Below are 22,742 nucleotides of genomic sequence, written 5' to 3' on the forward strand. Positions count from 1 at the left end.
TAGGAAATCATGAAAACGTATACTATTGTTCATTTTCACCGTTTTCTTTCTTTCTTTCTTTTTTTAAATTTGGATATGGTAACTAAAAGCTATTTAAAATTGTATGATTTAGAACAAAACTAAATTAAAAACAAATAATTTGAAGAACGTTAAAACCTAACAAAAAATCAGGAGAAACTCTTATAAGTCTGAACTTAAAGAGTACAGAATGTGTACGGAACTTGCGACCTCGAATTGCACAGAGAGAGAGAGAGAGAGAGAGAGAGAGAGAGAGAGAGAGAGATGACACTGCTGAAAGGAAGACAACTCGTACAGGACAGTGTAGATTTGCAAGTAAGGGTTAAACAAACTTTGGAGTAACTGGATGGATTATAGTTTGAAATAAGATTAAACTTTATCACGCCCCATTTTTATTTAAATTTATAAAAATTTAAAAATAGAATTATTTCCTATCTAAAATTGTTGTTATTGTTTGGAGCAAAGAAAACTATTTAAAATATGGGAATCTCTTTTTTTCCTGTACAAAACATTTTTTTTTTTCAAATCATGTAGAGTTTGAAATGAAGTGAAGACGATAAGAAAGCTTTATGTCCTTTGGCTGTAGTTCACTTGGTCAACTTCAATCTCAGAATAAAGAGGTTGCATTATAAGTTTTTCCTATAGACCCATTTCGCTTTCGTAATGACTAAGCTATTTCATAAAAAATGCCACTATTGTCAACCTCTCCTTAATTTAAACAACCCTTTTCATTAAATTATGCTTAAACAAACATTTACTCGATCGAATATCAGTCGCGTGTGTTCATCGGAAAGAAATTGTATGCTAACTATGTGGCCCATTTCATTCATTTTATTTTACATTTATCACATTTTACTTGATATAACTAAATGACAATAGATTTAAAGGATCAACGACGCCATTTATACCCTGAAGAATCTTTTCAAAATGTATCTGCATAACTTATCATAAAATATTACAGATTTTCATTTGATAAACTAAAACGAATAATGAAAATGATACTTCCTTTATGGAATGATCAAGATTTCATAAATTTATATAGCATATACGTATACGAGGGTCGTCCCAGTATAATATAATAAATATTGCATATAGTTGAGTGTAACATTGAACATTTTCATCGCTCAAAAAACCATTGTCAACCTCGGCTGCGCCTCGGTTGACAATGGTTTTCTTGGGGTGAAAATTTTCAATGATACACTCAACTACATGTAATATTTATATATAATAGTTATTTAAATTTGCAATCTCCTTAATGTTTATTTCATTATTGACCAGTTTCAAATAAAATCAGCCAAAAATCATCTTTGGTGACTGAAATTCCAAACTTTTTGACAGTATTATAAGAAAAACTATCTGCCCGATATGTATTGGAAGTTATTTTTTTCGATACGATACATTTCTGAATATCGATACGTTTTGATTAATCGATATATTAGCAAGCCCTACCTTGAAGTGGACAAACCATATATGTTACAATTTTATTACTTTCCCGTGCCCCGCCTTCAAAGTGTTTGACGACGTCAGTTGTAGCAAACTCTTTGAAAATTACGACACCAATCCTCTCTATCGGATACCATTTATGTGAAAATTTGACATACAATGTACTAGTATTACTAAGATTTTGTTTCTGGTTTCGTTGATATAAGTTTGAGTTTTATGTTCTACATGCAGAGAAACAAATGCAATTGGAATAGTTACATACGTAAATTATACCGGACCATACAACAGACCATATCGGCCTTCCTAAAAATCGTCAGAATATTATTGCCATGTAATATATTCATTTAAAAATTAAGGAACATCGAATAAGTTATGGCTATATATGCAAAATTTGGTCAGTATTGGTTGAATGTTTACAAAGTTATAAACATTGTCTACGACTTTTTGGGACAACACTCGTGTACAATAGAATGACCAGGCACTGTAAATCCCCCCCCCCCCCCCGGGGGGGTTTGATTTGATATTAAGAAAAGCAATAAAAATGTTGTTTTATATTAAAAGTAATCAGAAAACTAAACTCGATGTTTCATATAAGATTCCAGTCTTGAAGAAGATATTAAAGTTGAAGTATCTAAAGTAATGTACGGTAACCACTATAGACATTTTTTTAAAAAAGTAACTCATTTTATTCAAAGTTTTATGACCAATTAAGATGGGATCTTTTACAAACAGAAAAAAGAAATTCATGTCAGAATATTTTATGTGTACAGGGTTATTTTCTCCCCCTGTTATTTTTCGCCCTTTCACACTAAATTTGTCAAGATTCAGTTGCATTTAAGAGATAATGCTGTCCTATTTTAAATTGCCCGTTTTAAATTCGCCCACCCGGGATGAGGGCAAAAGAGACGGGAAAAAACTTTCCCTATATATGCAGTATATTTTTTAATTGTTAATGGCTATTCAGCCAAATATTTTTATGATTTTATCATTTTATATAATCTTATCGCCATCAAGTCATTCTCAAAATCAATGATGCACAATTCAAATTGCTTCACGTTAGAACTACATCTACATGTATATGGAAAGTTTCCTTCTTTCAACACATCAAACGATGGACAAATAAAGGACCTATTCATGCTCATTTTCCCAAAAATGTATCAAATTCTGAAGAATTTACGGAAATATTACCCTGCACTTGAATGACATGTTCTTGTAGAAAGTAGGCGTTTTAAATTTTGTTTTACGAGTCTTGTACACGACGAGTGCTTGATATATATCCCCCCCCCCCAAATTTTTAAACTTGTTATCATTCATAACATGGAATTTATTAGACATGGCCTTTTTTGGGGAAAAAGTCGATAAAATGTGAGAAAACAACAATATAGACGTTTAGGATAAACATGATTGTACGTCGTATATTCATACCAGGTTGTGAGTGTGCAGATGCACATAAATTGCATCTATACCGTATATTTTATAAACCTTTGCTCAGATAAAACAGCATATCTTAGGGGAAACCCCTGTATACCTCGGTGTATAGTTACTTTGTTACGTAAAAAAGTTTTAACCATCTATCACTTACTATCTATTGTAAATTAAACTTTGTACTAAAACGCTGCCATTTCGTTTTTTCTTCAATCTGTAAATGTAAGAAGAAACATGGAAATTTACAGAATGCACGTTTCTTTAATTATTCTGATAATTTTTTGTCTAGAAGCAAGTGATGCATTGCTTTTTCAGCAGCAGTCCCGTAGCACACCAATTCCACTGAATGGTGCGATTACCAAATCTGAAGGTGAGACACTACTGACTTTATTACAAGATGTCGTTCTTCTGAAACAGGGACTTGCGTCGACAATGAACCAAGTTACGTTTCTTCAGAGTGAGTTGAGAGAGCAACGAAAACTACACAAGAGTGAAATTGAAAATCTACGAGGCCAGATGGAAACTCTACAGCAATTTACCAATTTGTGCAATCGGACTATCCATGAAGGAATACAAGAGGCAGGAAAGAACATGTCTAGTCTCGTGGAAAGTGTTAGACATTTGAACAGGTCCATGGAACTCGATCGTATAAATACTTATACCCTGAACGAGACATTAAAAGGTTTTGAATATAACCTCTCGAATGTTGTCCAAGGCACGAACACAATGAAACAATCTATTAGTTTTGAAATTCAACAAGAATTTCGCCAAAACAGACAGGACATAGTGAACAATATAACGAAGTTGGGTGGTTTTTTAGACATTGCTAAGAAACAAAACCATTATATATCCCTCTCTTTGAATGACGTCAAAAACGATTTATGACATCTTGAACAACGCCAAGAAAACGCGACATCATTACTTGCAGAACTGGAGAAGAACATAACTGATTCAAAGGAAATGATAGGTTCGTGCCTCTTTCTTTCTCTCTCTCTCTACATAATAAACAAGATGTGTTTGTGAAACACTGATGTCCCCGTATAGCAGCTTATAGCGAAGGTTAAACTTTCTTTAATGCAAGTCAAACTCCAGGTCAAAAGATAATAAAAATGTTGGTACCGAAAGTAAGGTCTTGTCTCGAGGAAAATACCTGTAAAATATGATAGTCATAGCACCAACCGTTGAAAATATATGGAGAAGATTAAAGTTTTTCAAAATTAAGTCAAACGTCAAGGTCAAGGTCAAATAGACAAATTAATGGTGCCCAAGGAAAGATCTTGTCACAAGTAATACATATGTGAAATACGAAAGCCGTAGCACCAATCGTTCAAAAGCTATTGCCAAGGATAAAGTTTTTTAAAAGTAAGCCAAACTCCAAGTCAAGGTCAATGGGCCAAATTGTTGTTATCCAAAGTAAGGTCTTGTCAGAAGAAATACACATTTGAAGTATTAAAGCCCTAGCACAAACTGCTCAAAAGTTTTGGCCAAGGTTAAAGTTTTTCAAAAGTAAGACAAACTCCAAGGTCAAAGGTCAAAGTTGTTGGTATCCAAAGGAAGATTTTTGTTCAAAAGAAATACACTGTGATTTATGAAAAATGAGCAACAACTGTTCAAAAATAATGGCCAAGGTTAATTTTTTTCAAAAGTAGGTCAAACTACAAGGTCAAAGTTGTTGATATCAAAAGGAAGGTCTTGTCACAAGAAATACACAAATGAAGTATGAAAGCATTAGCACAAACTGTTCAACTGTTTTGGCCAAGGTTTTTTTTTTTAAAAGATGGTCAAACTCCAAGGTCAAGGTCAAAGGGATTTTTCTCCTTTCCTGTTACATTTGGTTCTGTGACCACGCCCTAGAAGTGACAGTGAAAGACTTTCCAGGGAAGAGCCTTAGTTGGAGTCTTCGGGGGCCGAAGACCTTTACGGAGGGAGGGATGTGGCGTCAGACGGATTCGATCGCCGGTGGCCAGATAGCTCAGTTGGTAGAGCACCTGACTGAAGATTCAGGGTGCCTGGGTTCGAATCTGTTTCGTCGCATTTTCCTCCTTTCCTGTTACAAAATTATGACAAATTATATATATACGTAATAAATGATAAAAATCATTAATTCTTCAAAACTGATCTTTGAAATACATTCCATTCTACACGAGCAACCTTTGTTGATTTTTTTCTCATGAACGTAATGTCAGGATTACCCAAGTCATTATCGTCCAAATCAAATCATCATCAGAATGAATAAAAAAAATCCCGATGTAAAATAAATATGTCCTATCTATTTTCATCATTAGAGTCCTATTGTGCAGAAGAAAAAATACACCATATGCCACTCGTCAATAATCTATTGCACATTGCTTGTGTTTAAAAGTTTATAAGTGGGTAGGGATAGATCCAGGATTTTACGGTTACATTTAATAATGTTTATATTGTACTTACGTACAAATATGTTTATCTTGATAATTAACTTTTATTTTTCAGTCAACATAGACCGTAAAACAAACGACTCTAGGAGTAGAGAAATAACAACAAACACTGTCTTATCTAGAATGCAGACAAAGATTCAACATCTAGAAACAGGTAATTGTAGTGTCTTTTAGCCATTAACACCCCCCCCCCCAAAGTGAATAAATAAGTAAATTGAACAAATTCTAAATTTGGAGGAGCTGATAGTCTTTAAAGATGCACAAAATCCATCCCAATCTTAAGTTATTGTTACAAAGACAAAAAAATCTGCAGAATACAATCACTTATACGTGTCTGATTATGCCCCCGTAATCGTATTCCTTATGACAACACTTTTTTGGGTACCAATATAATTGACCTTTTGACCTTGGATTTTGACATGCTTTTGCAAAAAATTATTAAACTTTATACTTGGCCATAACTTTTGAATGATTGATGCAAGGGTTTTTTGTATTTCATATGTGTGTTCCTTATGACAATGCCTCCGTTGGGTACCAGCATTTTTTCCCTCTTGACCTTGAGCTTTGAGTTTGACCTACATTTGTAAACTCTTAATATGACCTTTCCTATAACTTTTGAACGGTTGATACTAGACAATCATGTTTCACGTATGTAGTTCTTGTGACAAGACCTTTTCTGTAGTACCAGTATTTTTTACCTCAAGACCTTGACCTTGTGATTAGTAATTAAATTTTCTAAATGGTTGTTGCTAAGGTTTTTATTATTCACATGTGTATACCCTGTGACAAGACTTTTCTTTGGGAACAAACTTTTAACTTGACCTTGAAATTTTACCTACATTTGAAAATTTAACCTTGGCCTTGAACTGCCATACGGGGGCATCAGGGTTTCACAAACCAATCTTGTTTCATTTTAGATGTAAACACCAGAATTAGCTTCACAGCTGGGAGAACAGCCACTAAACAGGACTGGACGGTAGGAGAGAGAATCGTATTCACAGCTGTGATTGACAGTCAAGGTGGCGGATACAATGCAAGTACTGGAATATTCACAGTCCCTAAAAACGGGACGTACCTCTTCTTCTGTAATATTTTGACGTATGCTAACCACAACTTTAATGCCGATATCGTTGTCAATGGACACACAAAAGAGAGGATTGTAACAAACGCGTATGGACAAACCAAAGCCATAGCGTCATCAAATCTTCTCATAATTCGCGTAAAATCTGGAGATCAAGTCTATGTTAAGCATGCTCAAGGAAGCCTTTTGCTTTCAGATGGTGCCCATGAAGTGATATTTTCGGGCATTAAAGTAAAATAATTGATTTCTTTGGGTTGGGCGGCGATGGGGAGTGGGAAAGGTGTGTTTTCATTCATATATAAGTATATTTTCATTTAAACAAAAAGAGCAATACGCAAGCTGGACAGCTATTTTCATTGGTTAGGCAGGACTGCCATAACTGTTTGTCGGGATTCTCTCCTGAACTCGAAAATTACCGAATTTAAGTAAAGACGTTATTATTTTTTTCTACCAAAAATCGGAACAAAAGAAAATTTCAGTTGAAAAGATTTATCAGACGAGGAAGAGAGATGGATCACTTGTGAAAAAGACGCTTCCTTGATTGTACAAAGTGAAACCTTTTCTAAAAAGTTAGCGGACTCTTTGAAATTATCATAAGAGAAAGATATTGATTTGATTTGAACATTTTTTATTGTGTAAATTAATAATATTAACATATATATTATAATATGTAATAAAATAATATACAAATTATCATATAGTGTATCATATAATATAGAATTTATGAAAAAAGAAAAAAAAACTCAGAAGTTGCCGAGTTATCTTTTCTACCAAAAAAGTACAAAACTTTGCAGAAAGCTGGAGTTTTAGTTGGATTAAAACTATTAACATTTGATATATTTGGAATATTCTAGCCTGGGTAAGTTCTAGGACATCATTTGCACTAGTGCATATGAGGACTAGTGTAACTTTTCTAAAGTAAGTTGTTTTTGACTTTGTTTACAAATCATGCACTACTTTCGATTATTCCCGTGTATATATACTATATGCGTAATAAAGAACAGAGCGGATAAGATGCCCTTGTTAATGGATCTCTATTAAATACACACACAGGTCCTTAGAACACCGGAGGGGGGGGGGGCAGGGGGTTCCGCCCCCCCCTTTCTGAGTATAGTATTTTGCTATAGTAGGTTTTCCTTTAGATGCCCCCCCCCATTCTAGGATTTGGAGAGTAAATTACCCCCCCCCCTTTTATTTTGGCTTTTCTTTTTTTGGGTTTTCTTTGCATGTTAGATAATTTTGGGAAGTTGCCCCCTCCACTTTTGGTCAGTTGAGTTTTTTTTTTCAAAGCTTGTCAGATTTTTTGGGAAGTTGCCCCCCCCTTTGAAAACCGTTGCTACGGACCTGACACACATCTGATCATTACACGTCGGCACCCCTGAATAGTACACCGACTCTTTCTCTTATAATGATTTCAACTAACTATTTAGAAAAGGTTTGTACAATGAAGGAAGCGTCATTTTCACAAAAGTAATCTGATAAAAAAAATACGGTTCTTTTATTTTCAAGTATCCTAGCTGAAAGTAGATTTTGTAAAACCTGTAAAGTAGCTAGAGCTCAATAAAATCATCACTGTTTGACCTTAAAATCTAACTACACATGTATAACATGGAATGAATTTTAAAAGCCTTAGTCATTGTTCAATTATTTATGCTCGTTTGTTTACGTGGACAACCTGTCCCATGCTGAGATGGATACTGTATTGCTCCTCTATCGTTTGAGAGCTAAAATATCTAGAAACTTGCGTATTGGATACATATATTTTTTTTTTAGAATTAGTCACTACAATGTAATTTGCTTTATGACAGTGCGACGTATATGATAAGGAATTACTAGTAACTTAAGGTTTATTCTGAGTCCAATTTCAACTTGGTTAATGAATTTTTCTACAGCATTGTAACAAAACTTAATAGGTAAATAGAAGAAGGCATTTTACGATTTTTTTTTATCTGTAAGCATCTAAGCTTATCGATACTTAAAACACTATATGTTATTAATGTGAAGAAATGTTACGTGATTCGGGATATAGGGAAAGGTACGGAAATGTACGTACATTCTATTTGTAGAGTATTTGAAATTTTGTGTAGAGACGTAGATTTTAATGGGTTATTACATGTACTGTACATTGATGGTAGAACCAGTTGAAGATAAGAACAAAACGTTTTCATGATCCTAATATTTTTCTTACTTTTTTTCAAGTGGTTTATACAGCAAAATCAAACAGTTATGATTATAATCAGCACTAAGTACATCTCCATATAACGATATTGTATGTTGATTGAAGTTTAACGTCCCATTCAAGAATTTTTCACTCATATAGAGACGTCACCATATATTGGTGAAGGACTTCAAATTTAGGCCTTTACACGGCACTCAAGGTCATTGAGCATTGAGGGTTCCTTATCGTGCCAACGCATACTGTGACACGGAGCCTCGGTTTTTAAGGTCTCATCCGAAGGAACCGCAACTTTTACTTCAAAGTACTGAGCACTTGGCGAAGGAACAGTTGCTACCTATTTTTTATCGACTTAGGTCAGTCGCGGTCGAGATTTATGTCTTTTTGTATGATGCACATAAAACAACATGGGCACCTGATCTTGGGCAAGCCGAATTATTCTTTTCACATAGGTAAACAATAACCTATCTTGTTATGTTCCCCAAACGAAGTTTGGGAACATATTGTTTTTACTCTGTTTCTTATTATTATTATTATTATTATTATTATTATTCTTTTTTTCTACTTTCTTCTCCGGTACTTTTTTGTCCGGGAGTGTTCTCATAGAACCACTCATCCGATTGGAATGAAACCTTTTTAGGGTTAATAGGCATGTTGTGTAGGTGTGTGGAACGAAGGTCATTTTGCGCGCACATGCATGCACGTGCGCGCGCGAGCAATGAGTGAAATGACTGATATACTTGATGAAGCCGTAACTTTTATATTTCTTGATCAATTGCTTTGAAACTCAAAATATAAAGATATATTAGTAGTCTAGACAAGACAACATGGTCAAATTAGCGTGAACTCACGCGCATGCACGTGCACTCTTCTCTGATTGGCTGATACAAAAATCTCAATAATTTCCTTGTTTTTTGACAAAATACTTTGAAATTTAGAATATAAGTATATATTATAAGGTGCTACAACATGTTATATAGGAAATTTCTTGAAAACACGCGCATGCAGGTGTGCTGCAAACTGATTGGTTGAAACTTTAAATGTCTTTAACTCCCTTGGTTTTTAACAAAACAGGATGAAATTTACGACATGGATAGGCACATAGAGCTCCTACATTATGATACTATCAAAATTGAATGCAAGGCCATGCATGCGCGTATGCTGAATTTTGATTGGCTAATACTTAAAGGGTTACATCTCTCTTATTTTTCAATGAAATTCTTTAATATTTAAAACAAATGTATGTATTGTGAGACACTATAAGATAATTAATGTGAAAAATGTAGCTATTAGATTGGCTCATACCCATATGGCTATATCGGAGTAGTTTTCCAATGAAATACCCTAAAAAAGTGTCCATCTATATTACAAAAGTATTGTCTAATTTATTGAAGCTTGTAGGGAATGGGGCATTACAAGGGATTGGGGAGCCGTTTGGGGAACATCTGTAACGGTTCCCGTTACAATTAGCACTAGTTATTCTCATGTTTTTGACAAAAATCTGTTGTATCGTCTGTCCTAAAACAGAATTCTATTGCATTAGTCTTTGTATTTATAATTGTATTTTGTACTTTATATTTATGATTATTTATTTAATGTATATGCTGGTATATCTATACAAATACAACGAAAGTAAATTTTGTGTAAAATTTTATTCTTTTAATTTAAATGAACAAGCATTTTAAATTTTTTTTTAGAAAAAGTTATTTATTTATTTATTAAAATACTCTTGTTATTAGAGATACCATACTTTTTTATCAATCTCTTTATTACAAAGAATTCCGTATTCTATAAGATGTTTACTTTTTAATTCAACTGTTGGTATGGCCATTAATGTATGTAATTCATGCACTATTATGCGACACAGGTATTTTGTTATTGGCCTACGTACTCTCTTAAAACCAATATTTACTGCATGTTATCAGGTGGCCTACTTTACATTGGAGTCAAAACTATCTGTCATACTTTGAGAAATAAGACAGGTAAGGACATTTAAATTTGGTGGTCAATGGGTGCATTAAAAGTGTTAAGCATTGTGTGTGACCAAGAACAAGTAACTCTCTCAGGCTTAAGTCACAATGCCGATAATCAGTTGCTTCCTTTCTATCTAACATTATGATATTAATTTTGTTTTCCTTCCATACCCATAGGGAAGTAAAGTTTTTGCCTTTAAGAAAACAGAACAATAAAACGTATACTCCGACAAATTATTTTCAATTAGATATATATGCCAAATTCTTTTTTAATGTTATTTATGCAAACAATTTGTATAATGTAATATCATTGGTGAGTGAACTTATTATTGGTAAGTTCTAAGAAATATGATCATATTTATATGTACTTTTAGACTTTTTACGGGGAATCATTCTGTCTAGTTTGGACTGGAAGATAGTATGAACTCATTAGGATAAGTGTTCTACCCTAACTGTTTTCTTTTTCATTTCTTTATTACATGTAATACAGGTAAATCACATTCAAAAGTCCATTTAAGGTTGGTAAGGAGTAATAAGTGGCAGTATCTCAGTATGGGTCATGCCAAAAATTATGAAACATGTTTTTAGTGATTCCCCATTGCGTACATGTAGAATTTTAACTCTGTATGGATTGAAACTGTTTGCATGTTTTTTGCTGGTCTGATGAAATTCAATCCTTTATTTTATTACTGCTGCATACATTGTAGTTGGAATATTGGTCAAGAAGCTTGGCCATTGGGTATTTCTCTTGATATGTCCAATTTCTGCGTCAGAATTTCTGGTAAAAAGGTGTTTGTCCAATTAGCCATAAATTTAGTTTTTGCCTGTATATATTTTGATCTATTTTTTTCAGCAAGTGCATTCTGTTATGGGACGAACCCATTTGGTGAATTTTCTCAGCATCTGTACCACTCTATCTGTTGGTGCTACCACACTGAAGAAAGAAAAAGAGATGTCAGCCTATTTTGTGCAACTAGGCCAATGAAACTTTGTTGGATAGCTAGAGAAGAAGAAGGCTAAAGCAGACCAGATGGAATGCAGTTTTAATGCTGGATAGCAGACCAGGGGTCTTACTGTCAATGTAATAGTGATACTGGTAATGCCATTATCATGATTACTTTAATTTTGTTATGTGAAATTTAATAAGTGTAGAAAATAAGCAATTTATGGGGTGTAAACTATTGCAAGTTTTCATATAAAATGTCCTGTGCAAGTGTTATGTCAGATGCAGCAATGGGCTGTTCTTATGTTTTATGTTGTCATTAAAAAAAAAAAAACTTTATGTATAATCTATGTATGTCTCAGGTCAAGGACACTGCTACAATATGTTTTCCTTAGACTAGGGAATACATCAATCAGTATTCAAATTTTCAAGTCTGGAAATGGGGTGGAGGAGGGTGAATAGTGGATCAGTTTATTAGTTCTCAATGTGTCCAAGATTTTTAAGTGAGGAATAGTATTGGACAAATCTTTCACATAATAATATTGATAAAAACTATTTGAACAGATTTTTTTTTCTAGATCTAGATATAAGGCAGTATAGAATTTGTTTGCATCAAAATTGTCAAGATTAAGAAGTTTCATGTGCCATTTTTTATTTATTAGCCCTCAATGTGACCAAGATTTTATGAGTGAAGAATGGTATTGGACAAATTTTTCACATAATAATAATTAAAAATAAATCAAAAGTCTATTGGACATATTTTTTTTTAGAATTCAAAAAGTATCAAATTTGTGTGCATGAAAATGGCCAAATTCGTTGAATTTAAAGAGTTGTATGTGCATTTTCCCTTAATATATTTGTTTTCAAACAGTCTATTTTTAAAATAAGTTTATAGTATCAAAATTGTTTAAAAATAATTTTAAATATTTAATGCATATTGTATAATAATTTTTTGATGAGTAATAAATATGTTGAAGTATGACTTTTTGAATGACTGGAAAGGGGAGATAACTCATTACCCTCTAGTTTCGTATACTTAACCCTCAATGCCATGTTCATATTTTCTCTAAATGTTTATTACACATTGTTTTGTGCCATGTGAAAATTTCAGCAAAAAATATTGGGACGTATTTTCGGGGTCAGGTGTCCTTAGCTACCATAAACGTTTGAATCCGGCGAAATTTAAATCACCGATGCTAAGCATTCAATCCCTTATTAATATTTTGTGCTAGGAACAAAGTTTCACAAAGGACATTTCAGTAGGAAATCGTATAACGATAAAGCTCAGGAATCTCAGAAGAATTTAGCTGACATCTTCAAAATGTTTAGCGTGATGTATGATTGATGACCCAATAAAAGAGGACTAGTTTATTTTCAGTACGGATAATCGGGATATGGGCAAGTTGCATGGTCACTGGTAAGTCGAGTCAACATGAAATTAGAGCAAAGGATCAAATGTATTGTTCATCGTGAACATAGTGAACTTCAACACTTCACTCAAACAGGTTATATGACATCGAGAACGATAGGAAAATTCGCATTGACTTGGGGGCATCCTGCTACACTCTTTGCAGTCCGACCGAACAGGGAAGGGAAATGGGGGTCTATACGTCCCTGAGAGAAGTCTTGGAGCATTTGAAGTTTGATATAGTTTGCATCAGGTAATTAATGAACTGTTAATTTTATATATTTGTAGTTTATAATCGCGCATTCCATTAAATTACTGATAGTTATCAATGACCTAACTTATTACGGACATAAACAGTGATGAATAGATCAGGGTATTCGTGGAACTACATGTATCTCGCAATGCAGAATAGGTTGTCATCCAGCTTATTTTTAAAAATTCCATTTTTTTCTAATATTCTTTTGCTTTCTTTAATACTACCAGGAAAGCATGTTCACCATTTTTATGAAATAGTTTGAATTATTGATGGAAACTAAGAAGATCTAGTGTTATTTCTCACTGTAAATTAGTTCACACTGAAAAAAGTTTGAAGCCCAAATCCATGTTTTAAAATATCAATCTTGAATGCAGTAAACAAATTTTATGTTCAAACTCTTTTAGTCAAAACATACAAAATGATATTTAATATGCTGCACATGAATTTTCTCCCTAGATAGATTTCAGTTTGAATTTTATCATTAACTTTTATTTATTCATCTCAAAAAAGGATTTAAAAGTAGTTTAAAAAGAGAGGGGTTTAAAGTCATAAAATCTGAGACTCTAAACATTCTGATTGCACCCACAAGTACTCTGAAGTTGACATTAAAAAGATGCTTGAGTTTCTGATTGACAATATCTATGTGCTCTTTGGAGACCAGGTCTTCCAACAATCTATTGGGATTCCCATGGGTACCAATGGCGCCCCGTTGTTAGCAGACCTTTTTTTGTATTCATTTGAAGCAGAATTTGTCCAAAATCTTATACGTGAAAAGAAGAAAACACTTGCTGTGGCCTTCAACTCGACATTTAGATATATCGACGACGTATTGTCAATTAACAATGGTTATTTCCATTCTTATGTCGATAAGATATATCCCAGTGAGCTTGAGATAAATGATACCACAGAGTCTGACACATCTGTTTCATATTTGGATATTTTACTTGAAAAAGATGTTAATGGTTATCTAAAAACCAAGCTTTATGATAAACGTGATGACTTTAACTTTTCAGTCGTCAACTTCCCCTACTTATGCAGCAATATACCTTCATCATCTGCATACGGGGTTTATATCTCTCAGTTGATTCGATACGCAAGAGCATGCTCTACGTATGTACAATTTCTAAAACAAGATAAATTATTGACAAACAAGTTGATCAAACAAGAATATCAGCAGTCTCGTTTAATGCCATCATTTCGTAAGTTCTATGGTCGATACAATGATCTTGTCAGCAAATACAATTTATCATTGAGTCAAATGCTGACTGACGTTTTGCATACTAATTGATAGGCCATTATTTGCACACTGAATTGTCGACGGATTTTCCCGTTATTTCCCGATCATGACAAGGAGCACACAGCGGGTGTGACTGGTCGGTAGGGGATGCTCACTCCTCCATGGCACCTGATTCTACTTCTGATGTTTTTGAGGTCCGTGTTTGCTCTGCTTCTATTTTGTATTGTTTAATGGACTTTTGAGCTTGAATACTGTTCGTTATCTCCATATATTTCACTCAGTATCAAGACAAGCTCATGTATGTTCAAGAAAGCTAGTTGGATGGATCAAGCAAAGGTATGGCGCCTGATATGCCAATACCAGTGGCCCAAGATTTGGGAGAGACTGGTTATCCAATGAATGTTATCAATGGAAACAATTAAATCATTTACCAGCAATCTACATCAATGAATTTAATTTTCAGTCGATGAATCGCTAATGTGAATCGTAAATAAAAAGCAAACGCCGAAGAAATGCTTCATAAGAATATAATTTAGAAACACAGGAATTATGACTTTCAGAATAAGAAACCATAACATATAATTAAATTTCAATCCATTCATTTCAATCCATTCAATCTAGCCATGACTGAAATCTGTTAACCGTTCTTCCTTATATATATATATATATATATATATATATATATATATATATATATATATATATATATATATATACGAGGGGTTATCAAAAAGTTCGTGGACTGATGCGATAAAATTAATGCTATGTAGTCTGTGCTTACAAACTTTATACTGAACATAAATCAACAAAAGTTTATGAAATGTTGAAAATTTCAGCTTGATATGTTGATTATTTGCCAAATTATTCTAAAATAAAAAAAGACATTATATGATCACCCGGCGCTGCCGCCGTTTAGTTTCATGACGTCCGACGACGTCATTGTTTCTCAATGTCCGCTTTCTCTACCTCATACACTTATCTTGATGAGATTACCTGGAGTTAAGTAAGGACTTAAATCCGTCTTGTTTATATGACTTTACAATGTCATGAACAGCTACTTTCAATGCATATAATATTGTAAATGGATCTATACACAGGGAAAGATCCTCACTTGATTATGCAAGAATACTTAGCTTGTTGGAGTTCAATTTCTACCTCACATAATCAACGTCACTTATCGACGTAACTGGCTTTTGACACCCTGACTACAAAGCGATATTAACTATGCATCTTTCAACTCTCTGAATCTTTTTTTGGTATTTAAAACGAGTATTCTGGATGCATTTTATTTTTCTGTAGCCCATTCAAACATCCCCTAGGTCTATACCAGTTTTTCCAGGTTCAAAACTTTATAGAATGTTGGAAAAAGAAACGCCTCCCCCTTTCTAACGTTATTTTCAAGCCGTTAATTGTTTGGACACTCTATATAAAATTTACGATAAAATTTCATAGTATTTACAGAATGGGGGTAAAATTGCAAATTTTACGGAAAAATTGTGTTGTACCAAATGCCCGAATTTATGGGATTTTTTTAAATGACAAATGCTCATATCACAAGAGTTTTTTGCAGTTACACTCAGGTAGAAAATACGTCATATTTGAGGTTGCGCCGCCTAGACATACCATTGCTTACAAAAATATTAACAAATTATTGAAAAATAAAACTCATGATTTAAGGTTTATTCTATATAAAGAAAAGATGATGCTAACTAAATGTTTTAAAATTCATTGATGTACCTAAAGCGGTTTTAATTTTATGGCGCTAGTTCACGAACTTTTTGATAACCCCTCGTATATATATATATATATATATATATATATATAATTTTATCACAAATACCAAAAGTTCAAAATAGTTCAATTTTTAATTATTTATCATAACGAAATTAGGACATATCAAGAGGATAGGAAGTGAAATGTTAGGCTGCGTTTAGGTACCAAGTACAAAATCTTGAAATTGATACTTGATCGAACAATTACACAGTCATTTGACATCCGCTTTCATGGCTGATCTTTTCTCCGCTTTCAAGGCTGATCTTTTCTTTTTTTTAATGGATGATTTTGTAAAAAAAAAAAAAAAAAAAAAAAAAAAAAAAACTTAAAAGAGTCAACAAAACTGAAATAGCGAAAATTGTGATTCATAAACAAGATTTAAGCTGTTAAACTGTTCAAGATCAGGCCATCTAAAATAATGTTTGTTTGCCCTCTCCCGACTCAGGGTAAACAAATTGGGTCGGTAGGTAGGTGAGGAAATTTTTTTCAAGAAAATTTAAACATACATATTGACAGGATGAAAAAATCCAGGAATAAAATGAAACGTAATTCTGGAGAATAGTAATACGTCGTCAGAATAAGATGAAAATATCGTATTTGAGTCAGATATTTTCATCTTATTCTGCCAACTTAAATTCGATATTTTCATCTTATTCTGCCAACTCAAATGCGGTATTTTCATCTTATTCTGACAACTCAAATTCGATATTTTCATCTTATTCTGACAACTCAAATTCGATATTTTCATCTCATTCTGAATTACGTGAGACAATCTTTTAAAAATTGTTTGTTTCCCTCTCCCGACCGACTGCCTAAAAATGGCCAGACTCGAAACTTTTTTAAACCTCCAGGAATCGATTTTTTTCATTTGTTTTTCTGGAAGTGCACGACTTCTTGATTCTATTTTGCTTTACGTCCCGAATGACAATTTTTCACTCATATAGAGACGTCACCTGCTTTATATGAAGTGCCAGAATATTTGACCCATGCATGGCGCTTACTAGAGTAGCAAAGAGAAATCTGTATTGTGTCAAATCCGATCATGACATGGGACGTTGCATGATTTTTAAAGTATCATTCAACTTTCACTTCTCGTGGCGGTTGCTTGGGAAGGAACAGTCTCTAACTATCTTAAACGTCTTAGGTTTTACACAGTTCCAAGAATCGAACGTGGGACCTACAAAACACGAAGCAAGCACCCTTCCACTAAGGTTCTGTGACCAGTCTATCTCAAACTTAGAAAACAATGTCAAGTGATCATGAGACAATATATGTAAACCCAGTTACCGCTAGCTGATGGTAATTTTTCCTAAAAAAAAGATTTTTTTTTACAAAGAAGTCCTCATTCCAGATCACATTATTTTAAACATGAACGGATACATTTCCAAAAGATACAAGCACCACACAAGTCTGGTAATGCTTACATATTTTATTATATACTAAGAATGTTGTATAATCATCCTATAAATCATTGAAAAGGAGCCTAAGGTCAAGAATAAGCACCTCTGAATTTTTCCTCGAACGAAATCTATGTTTTTCACTATTGTAAACCTTTGCTTATACAAAAAACTTCTTTTTTTAAATACTTGCTGACTTTTTCATAAAACGCGTTCTACATCATGATATTTATATCGCAATTATTTCTAATGACTTTAAAGACTCTGAATCAACATTATTTCTTCTCACTATTTAACTTTTGAAATAAAACAGCCTACAAATACAAAATGTAAAGTAGAAAGTTCTCAAATAATTAATATTTTTATGTTCTTCCTGATATAGATTTAGTTGCTTGCATTAACAGGAAGTGTCTCATTTATGTAAAATAGGAAACTCATCGTCAATAATTTCAAAGCTGACAATGTTAACAAAGATGGTTTTACGATACACTTTGTTTTGTCTCATTCATGTTAGGATTCTAGAATCTAGTAGTGAATGTTTACGGTAAATGTCTCATTATCATTTTTTGCATTGAAAAAAACCCCCCTGATACTGTTTCTTTAAAATTTCTCACAAATATGAGGTTTTGTTTTGTAGAGGTGGTATTATAGTATGCTGTCCAGGATCGCAGTATAATAAAGCCACAGAAAAATGTGAGGGTAAGGATTCATAGAAAAAAGATATGTCATAATTATTTAAAAACTTTGTACAACATCAAGACATTGATAGATTTTGTGAATTTCAGAATGCCCACCTGGATATTATCACTGGGACTGTTCTAGAAAATGTCAATATCGATATTATGGGAAGCGTTGTGAAAAGGAATGTTCATGTTCAGAAGATCTTTGTCATTTCTCTTATGGTTGTACAGAATCTGAAGGTCGGTAATCTTCCTAATACAATGTGTACTTCAAGTTGGAGGATATATCTAGGGATTTTGTACAAATGCTATGCTGATACAATTTAAAATCAAATTTCTTATGTACATGTATTATATTTACAAGTTAAAAATTAATATTGGTAAACTGTAAAATCAAGAACCATCTCTTAATTCAGCCGCAAGGTTATACTACTAAATGCTAAGAAGGTATGCCCTTACATTAATGAATAATTTTCTCTAAAACAGACCATTACATAATTATGTTGTCCAGGCCAGAAGAGGTATTTCCGAATGCACTTTAACATTTATTTGAATGAATATTTATCTTTTTGGATATACAGGGCAAGGGACAGTCGTTTCGTTACAGAATTTTGAAAACGAAAGTGAATATCCCTCGACCACCCAGCATTCATTCAGCAAAATCTCTACACTTTCCTTACCTTTCAAGAAGGACAAGTCGGGTGATGAAAATAACCAAACTCCATTGAAAACCAGTACCGATCTGACAATTACTCAAGCAATAGAGGAAAAAACTGATTTTTTTCTGTCGAATAACACAGGTTTCATCATGCTATGCTTAGTGGGACTGTTTGTTGTGTTGTTTGCGATATTTGTTGCATCATATATTTACAGAAAGTTTATTCAGAAAAGTACAAGTTCAGTTGACAAAAGTACTATAAAAGAAAACAGCAATTATTTGTCGATAGGACAAGAAATAGGCAATGAAGAAAGAGCTATTTTCCAAGGAATTCAGAGCGAAAATACTTGTGATGATACTTCATATTTATCTCCGGTGAGTTTGGCTACGAGTCAGTATGAGGAAATTAATTTACATGATATTCCGACAGAATCAAAATACATTCAAGTTGAAAATACACCAGAGGAACAGAACGACACATATTTGACTCCTACAGCTGTATCAGACGAGATGTATATAGAAATCATAGAATTAAACAAAAAAGATACCTTAACAATAATTTAGAATTTAAGAATAAAATCTAATAATCAACAATTTAATTTCCAGACTGCCGGGGGGGGGGGGGGGTCAGAGATAATTCTATGAATGATGAAAGCAAGCAATGTTATGACATTTGCCAGCATTGTAGAAAAATTGAATGAAAGCACATCAGCAATTTTCCTGTGAAGATGGCAGCGTTCTTTCTTCTGTGATGTCAATAAAGAAAAACTACCCCTCTTATACTGTTCGTATTTATTTCATATTTAGTGTATTTCTTCCCAGGATATGAAACTTTTTCTCAATTATAGAAATTTAAAGATCTGTCGTGTACGTTTATCAGGTCCAGCATACGAACTGCAAATACGTTACTTCTCGAATTAGCGCAAACAAAATATTTTCTAGTGTGCAATTTCGACACATAAGAATGAGGTAAATAGTAAAAATAAAGAACAATGACGAAGTTTAAAAAAAACCGGTGAACAAATGGATCGTGATCAAGGCCAAAAAAAAAAAACAAAACAAAACAAAAAAAAAACAAAACAACCGGACTCAGAAAATATAAGAGGTAATATCATGTGTCAACGAGGAGTATGCATCCCCTTTTGAACAGTCTCACCCGCCGTGAGTCCTACATATTACTCCGATGGATTGAGTATGAGTCATGTTTAGAATAAATGCAATGACCTTACAAATGGTATGAAACATGTCAGATATATTATACATCTTAGATAGATCGTATTTACAAAGAAGGTCATTATAAAACGATGTGTACAATGGAAATGTTCTATCCCTACGAGTTGCCTTGAGCCACAATGTTTTAAATCTTCTTTTGTATATAGAGGCACAAATTCATATTTTCATGGCAAGCATTGTCTTGTTTTGTAGAGACAGACCTCTGCGAATTATGGTCATTATTGCATACATAGAGAAACCACATTTTAAAATTTTTAAGACAAGAAGTAAAAAAATCGTTTTAATTCATTTTCTTGTAAATAGAAGGCACATTATAAATCGAAACAATAATCTAATCATATTAAAATACAACCGTCAATATGTCAGGCCCGTTGGAAGCAATTATATGTACATCTGGGTGAAGTTGATCACAATCAAATATAAAATTTCCTTAAAAAATTACTTTGACAGCCCCATGCCCCCGGTTCTACGGACCTATATGTTCTGCAGGCCCTTTAAAGCTAAGATTTGGCCACAAAAAGGGTAAAACTTTATTTAGGGAGAATAATTTCAGAACTTCTTGAAAAAGTTCTAATATATAGAAATGACCGTCACAGTAGCTCTTTCAGTGGAGCTCTCCGTGATTGGAAGGTTGTGGGTTCAAGCCCGGCCGCGGCTGACCTAAGGCGATAAAAAAGGAAGCAGTTTTTCCTTCGCCAATTGCTTGGCACTTTAAATTGAAAGTTGCGGGACCTTAAACAGACCTTAAAAACCTTTTCTCTTTTGATTCATTTGTAGTGAATATCAGATACCGTATAACGGGATTTTTTTATTGGGATGATAACTTTGGCTTATTTTAGCTGGAATTATAGTAGCCCGCTAAAACTTTAATCGCTAAATTTGCAGCCTTTCTTATAAATACTGAGTACAAGCAGGGTTGTCCCTAAGACCTGGGAAATTTCCCCGCCTTTAATGATGTAATAACGATCCCCGGTTATGATGGTATTCCTCCTAAACTCCCCATTAGGGGAGGAATCTAAAATCCTCTTCTTCTTTTTAAATGTCCCCTTCTATTTCAATTCTTAGGGACAACCCTGGTTCAAGTGAAAAATTGATCAGCCTATTGTTAAACGTCATATACTTTTATAAAGAGTCTCCATTCTTTATGTACAATACAGATTATCGTATTATTAAGAGGTCAAAGGTCAAATACTGAGATGTCATCTACTGACTGTTTTAATTTTTGGCATTGAATTTTTATGCCCCGGCTCGAAAGATACCGGGGGTATATTGTTTTTGTCCTGTCTGTCTGTTTGTCTGTCTGTCTGTTGTCAACTTAACCTTGCCCATAACTTTTGATTGGTTGGAGCTACAGTGTATGACTTTCATATTTCACATGTGTATTCCTTGTGACAGGACCTTTCTTTGGATATCATCATATTTGAAATTTTGACCTTGACCTTGGAGTTTGACTACCTTTTTCAAAATTTTATGAGACTTTAACCTTGGCCATATCTTCTAAACAGTTGGTGCCTGGAGTTTCAAACTTCACATGTGTATTCTTTTTGACAAGGCCTTCATTTGGATACCAAAAACTTTGACCTTTTGACCTTGACCTTGCAGTTTGACCACTTTTCAAAAACTTTAAACTTTGCCATAACTTTTGAATAGTTGGAGCTAGGGCTTTCAAACTTCACATGCATGTATGTAATCTTTGTGACAAGATTTTTCTTTCGATACCAACCACTTTGACCTTTTGACCTTGACCTGGGAGTTTGACCTACTTTTGAAAAAACTTTAACCTTGGCCATAACTTTTGAATTAATGCTAGGGCTTTCATACTTCAAATATCCTTGTGACATCTCCTTCCTTTGGATACCAACCACTTTGACCCTTTGACCTTTACATAGGAGTTTGACCTACGTTTGATAAACTTTAACCTTGGCCATAACTTCTGAATGGTTGGTGCTAGTGCTTTCATACTTCGCATATGTAATCTTTGTGACAAGACCCTCCTTAGGATACCAGCAACTTTGACCTTGACCTTGACGTTTTACTTTAAAAAAAAAAAAACTTAAACCTTCGCCATAACTTTTGAACATTTGCAGCTAGGGCTTTCAAACTTCACAGGCATATTCCACGAGACAAGACCTTTCTATGGGTTCCAACATTTTTTATCTTTTGGCCTGGATTTTGACTTGCATTTGAGAAACTTTAACCTTCGCCATAAGCTGCCATACGGGGGCATCAGTGTTTCACAAATACATCTTGTTTTAAAAATGTTTAAAACTGCTGGTTTAGTTTTTCCTCATTCTGATTTTCCTAGTTCTACATTAAAAATTAGGTTCCATTTCAATTATTCGAGATCTGTTGATTCTTGGTAAAAGTAAAATTAAACATTTTTTATTAAATGAAGTTATAGTGTAGCATATTTACATGTGAATTTTCAAATCCTGGGCAATGAATGTTCTATTTCTACATCAAAATTTACTCAAATATACCGGTTTCAATATAATTTACTGATTGTTTGTAACAATAAGGTTGCCTTTATCAACACAAGTTGCAGTAGATCGATTGGTATATTTCCTTGTCGGTTGATTTTAGGAACTATCGGTTTCCTTCGGAATTAATTACTTCTCAAAAAT

General features: G+C 33.6%; 1 protein-coding gene across 1 annotated transcript; it reads left to right on the forward strand.

The window, feature by feature from the left end:
* The first annotated feature begins 282 nt into the window (after positions 1-282).
* LOC133203388 (uncharacterized) lies at positions 283-11,518 on the forward strand. The gene is made up of 5 exons (XM_061339180.1): positions 283-333; positions 3,202-3,532; positions 5,359-5,457; positions 6,221-6,462; positions 11,387-11,518. The coding sequence occupies exons 1-5, from the start codon at positions 283-285 to the stop codon at positions 11,516-11,518; spliced, it is 855 nt and encodes a 284-aa protein (XP_061195164.1).
* The last annotated feature ends 11,224 nt before the right edge of the window (positions 11,519-22,742 follow it).

This window comes from Saccostrea echinata, unplaced genomic scaffold (genome assembly GCF_033153115.1).
Source record: "Saccostrea echinata isolate AGI-Se365-2 ecotype Australia unplaced genomic scaffold, CSIRO_AGI_Sech_v1 ptg000050l, whole genome shotgun sequence".
NCBI lineage: Eukaryota > Metazoa > Mollusca > Bivalvia > Ostreida > Ostreidae > Saccostrea > Saccostrea echinata.

What these genes read in the sequence shown, in the direction of transcription:
- LOC133203388 (XM_061339180.1), top strand. Translation starts at nt 283, where the DNA reads ATGACACTGCTGAAAGGAAGACAACTCGTACAGGACAGTGTAGATTTG. An exon ending in CAGGTCCATGGAACTCGATC is followed by an intron (nt 3,533 to 5,358) that starts GTATAAATACTT and finishes TTTATTTTTCAG; the next exon opens with TCAACATAGACCGTAAAACA. An exon ending in GATTCAACATCTAGAAACAG is followed by an intron (nt 5,458 to 6,220) that starts GTAATTGTAGTG and finishes GTTTCATTTTAG; the next exon opens with ATGTAAACACCAGAATTAGC.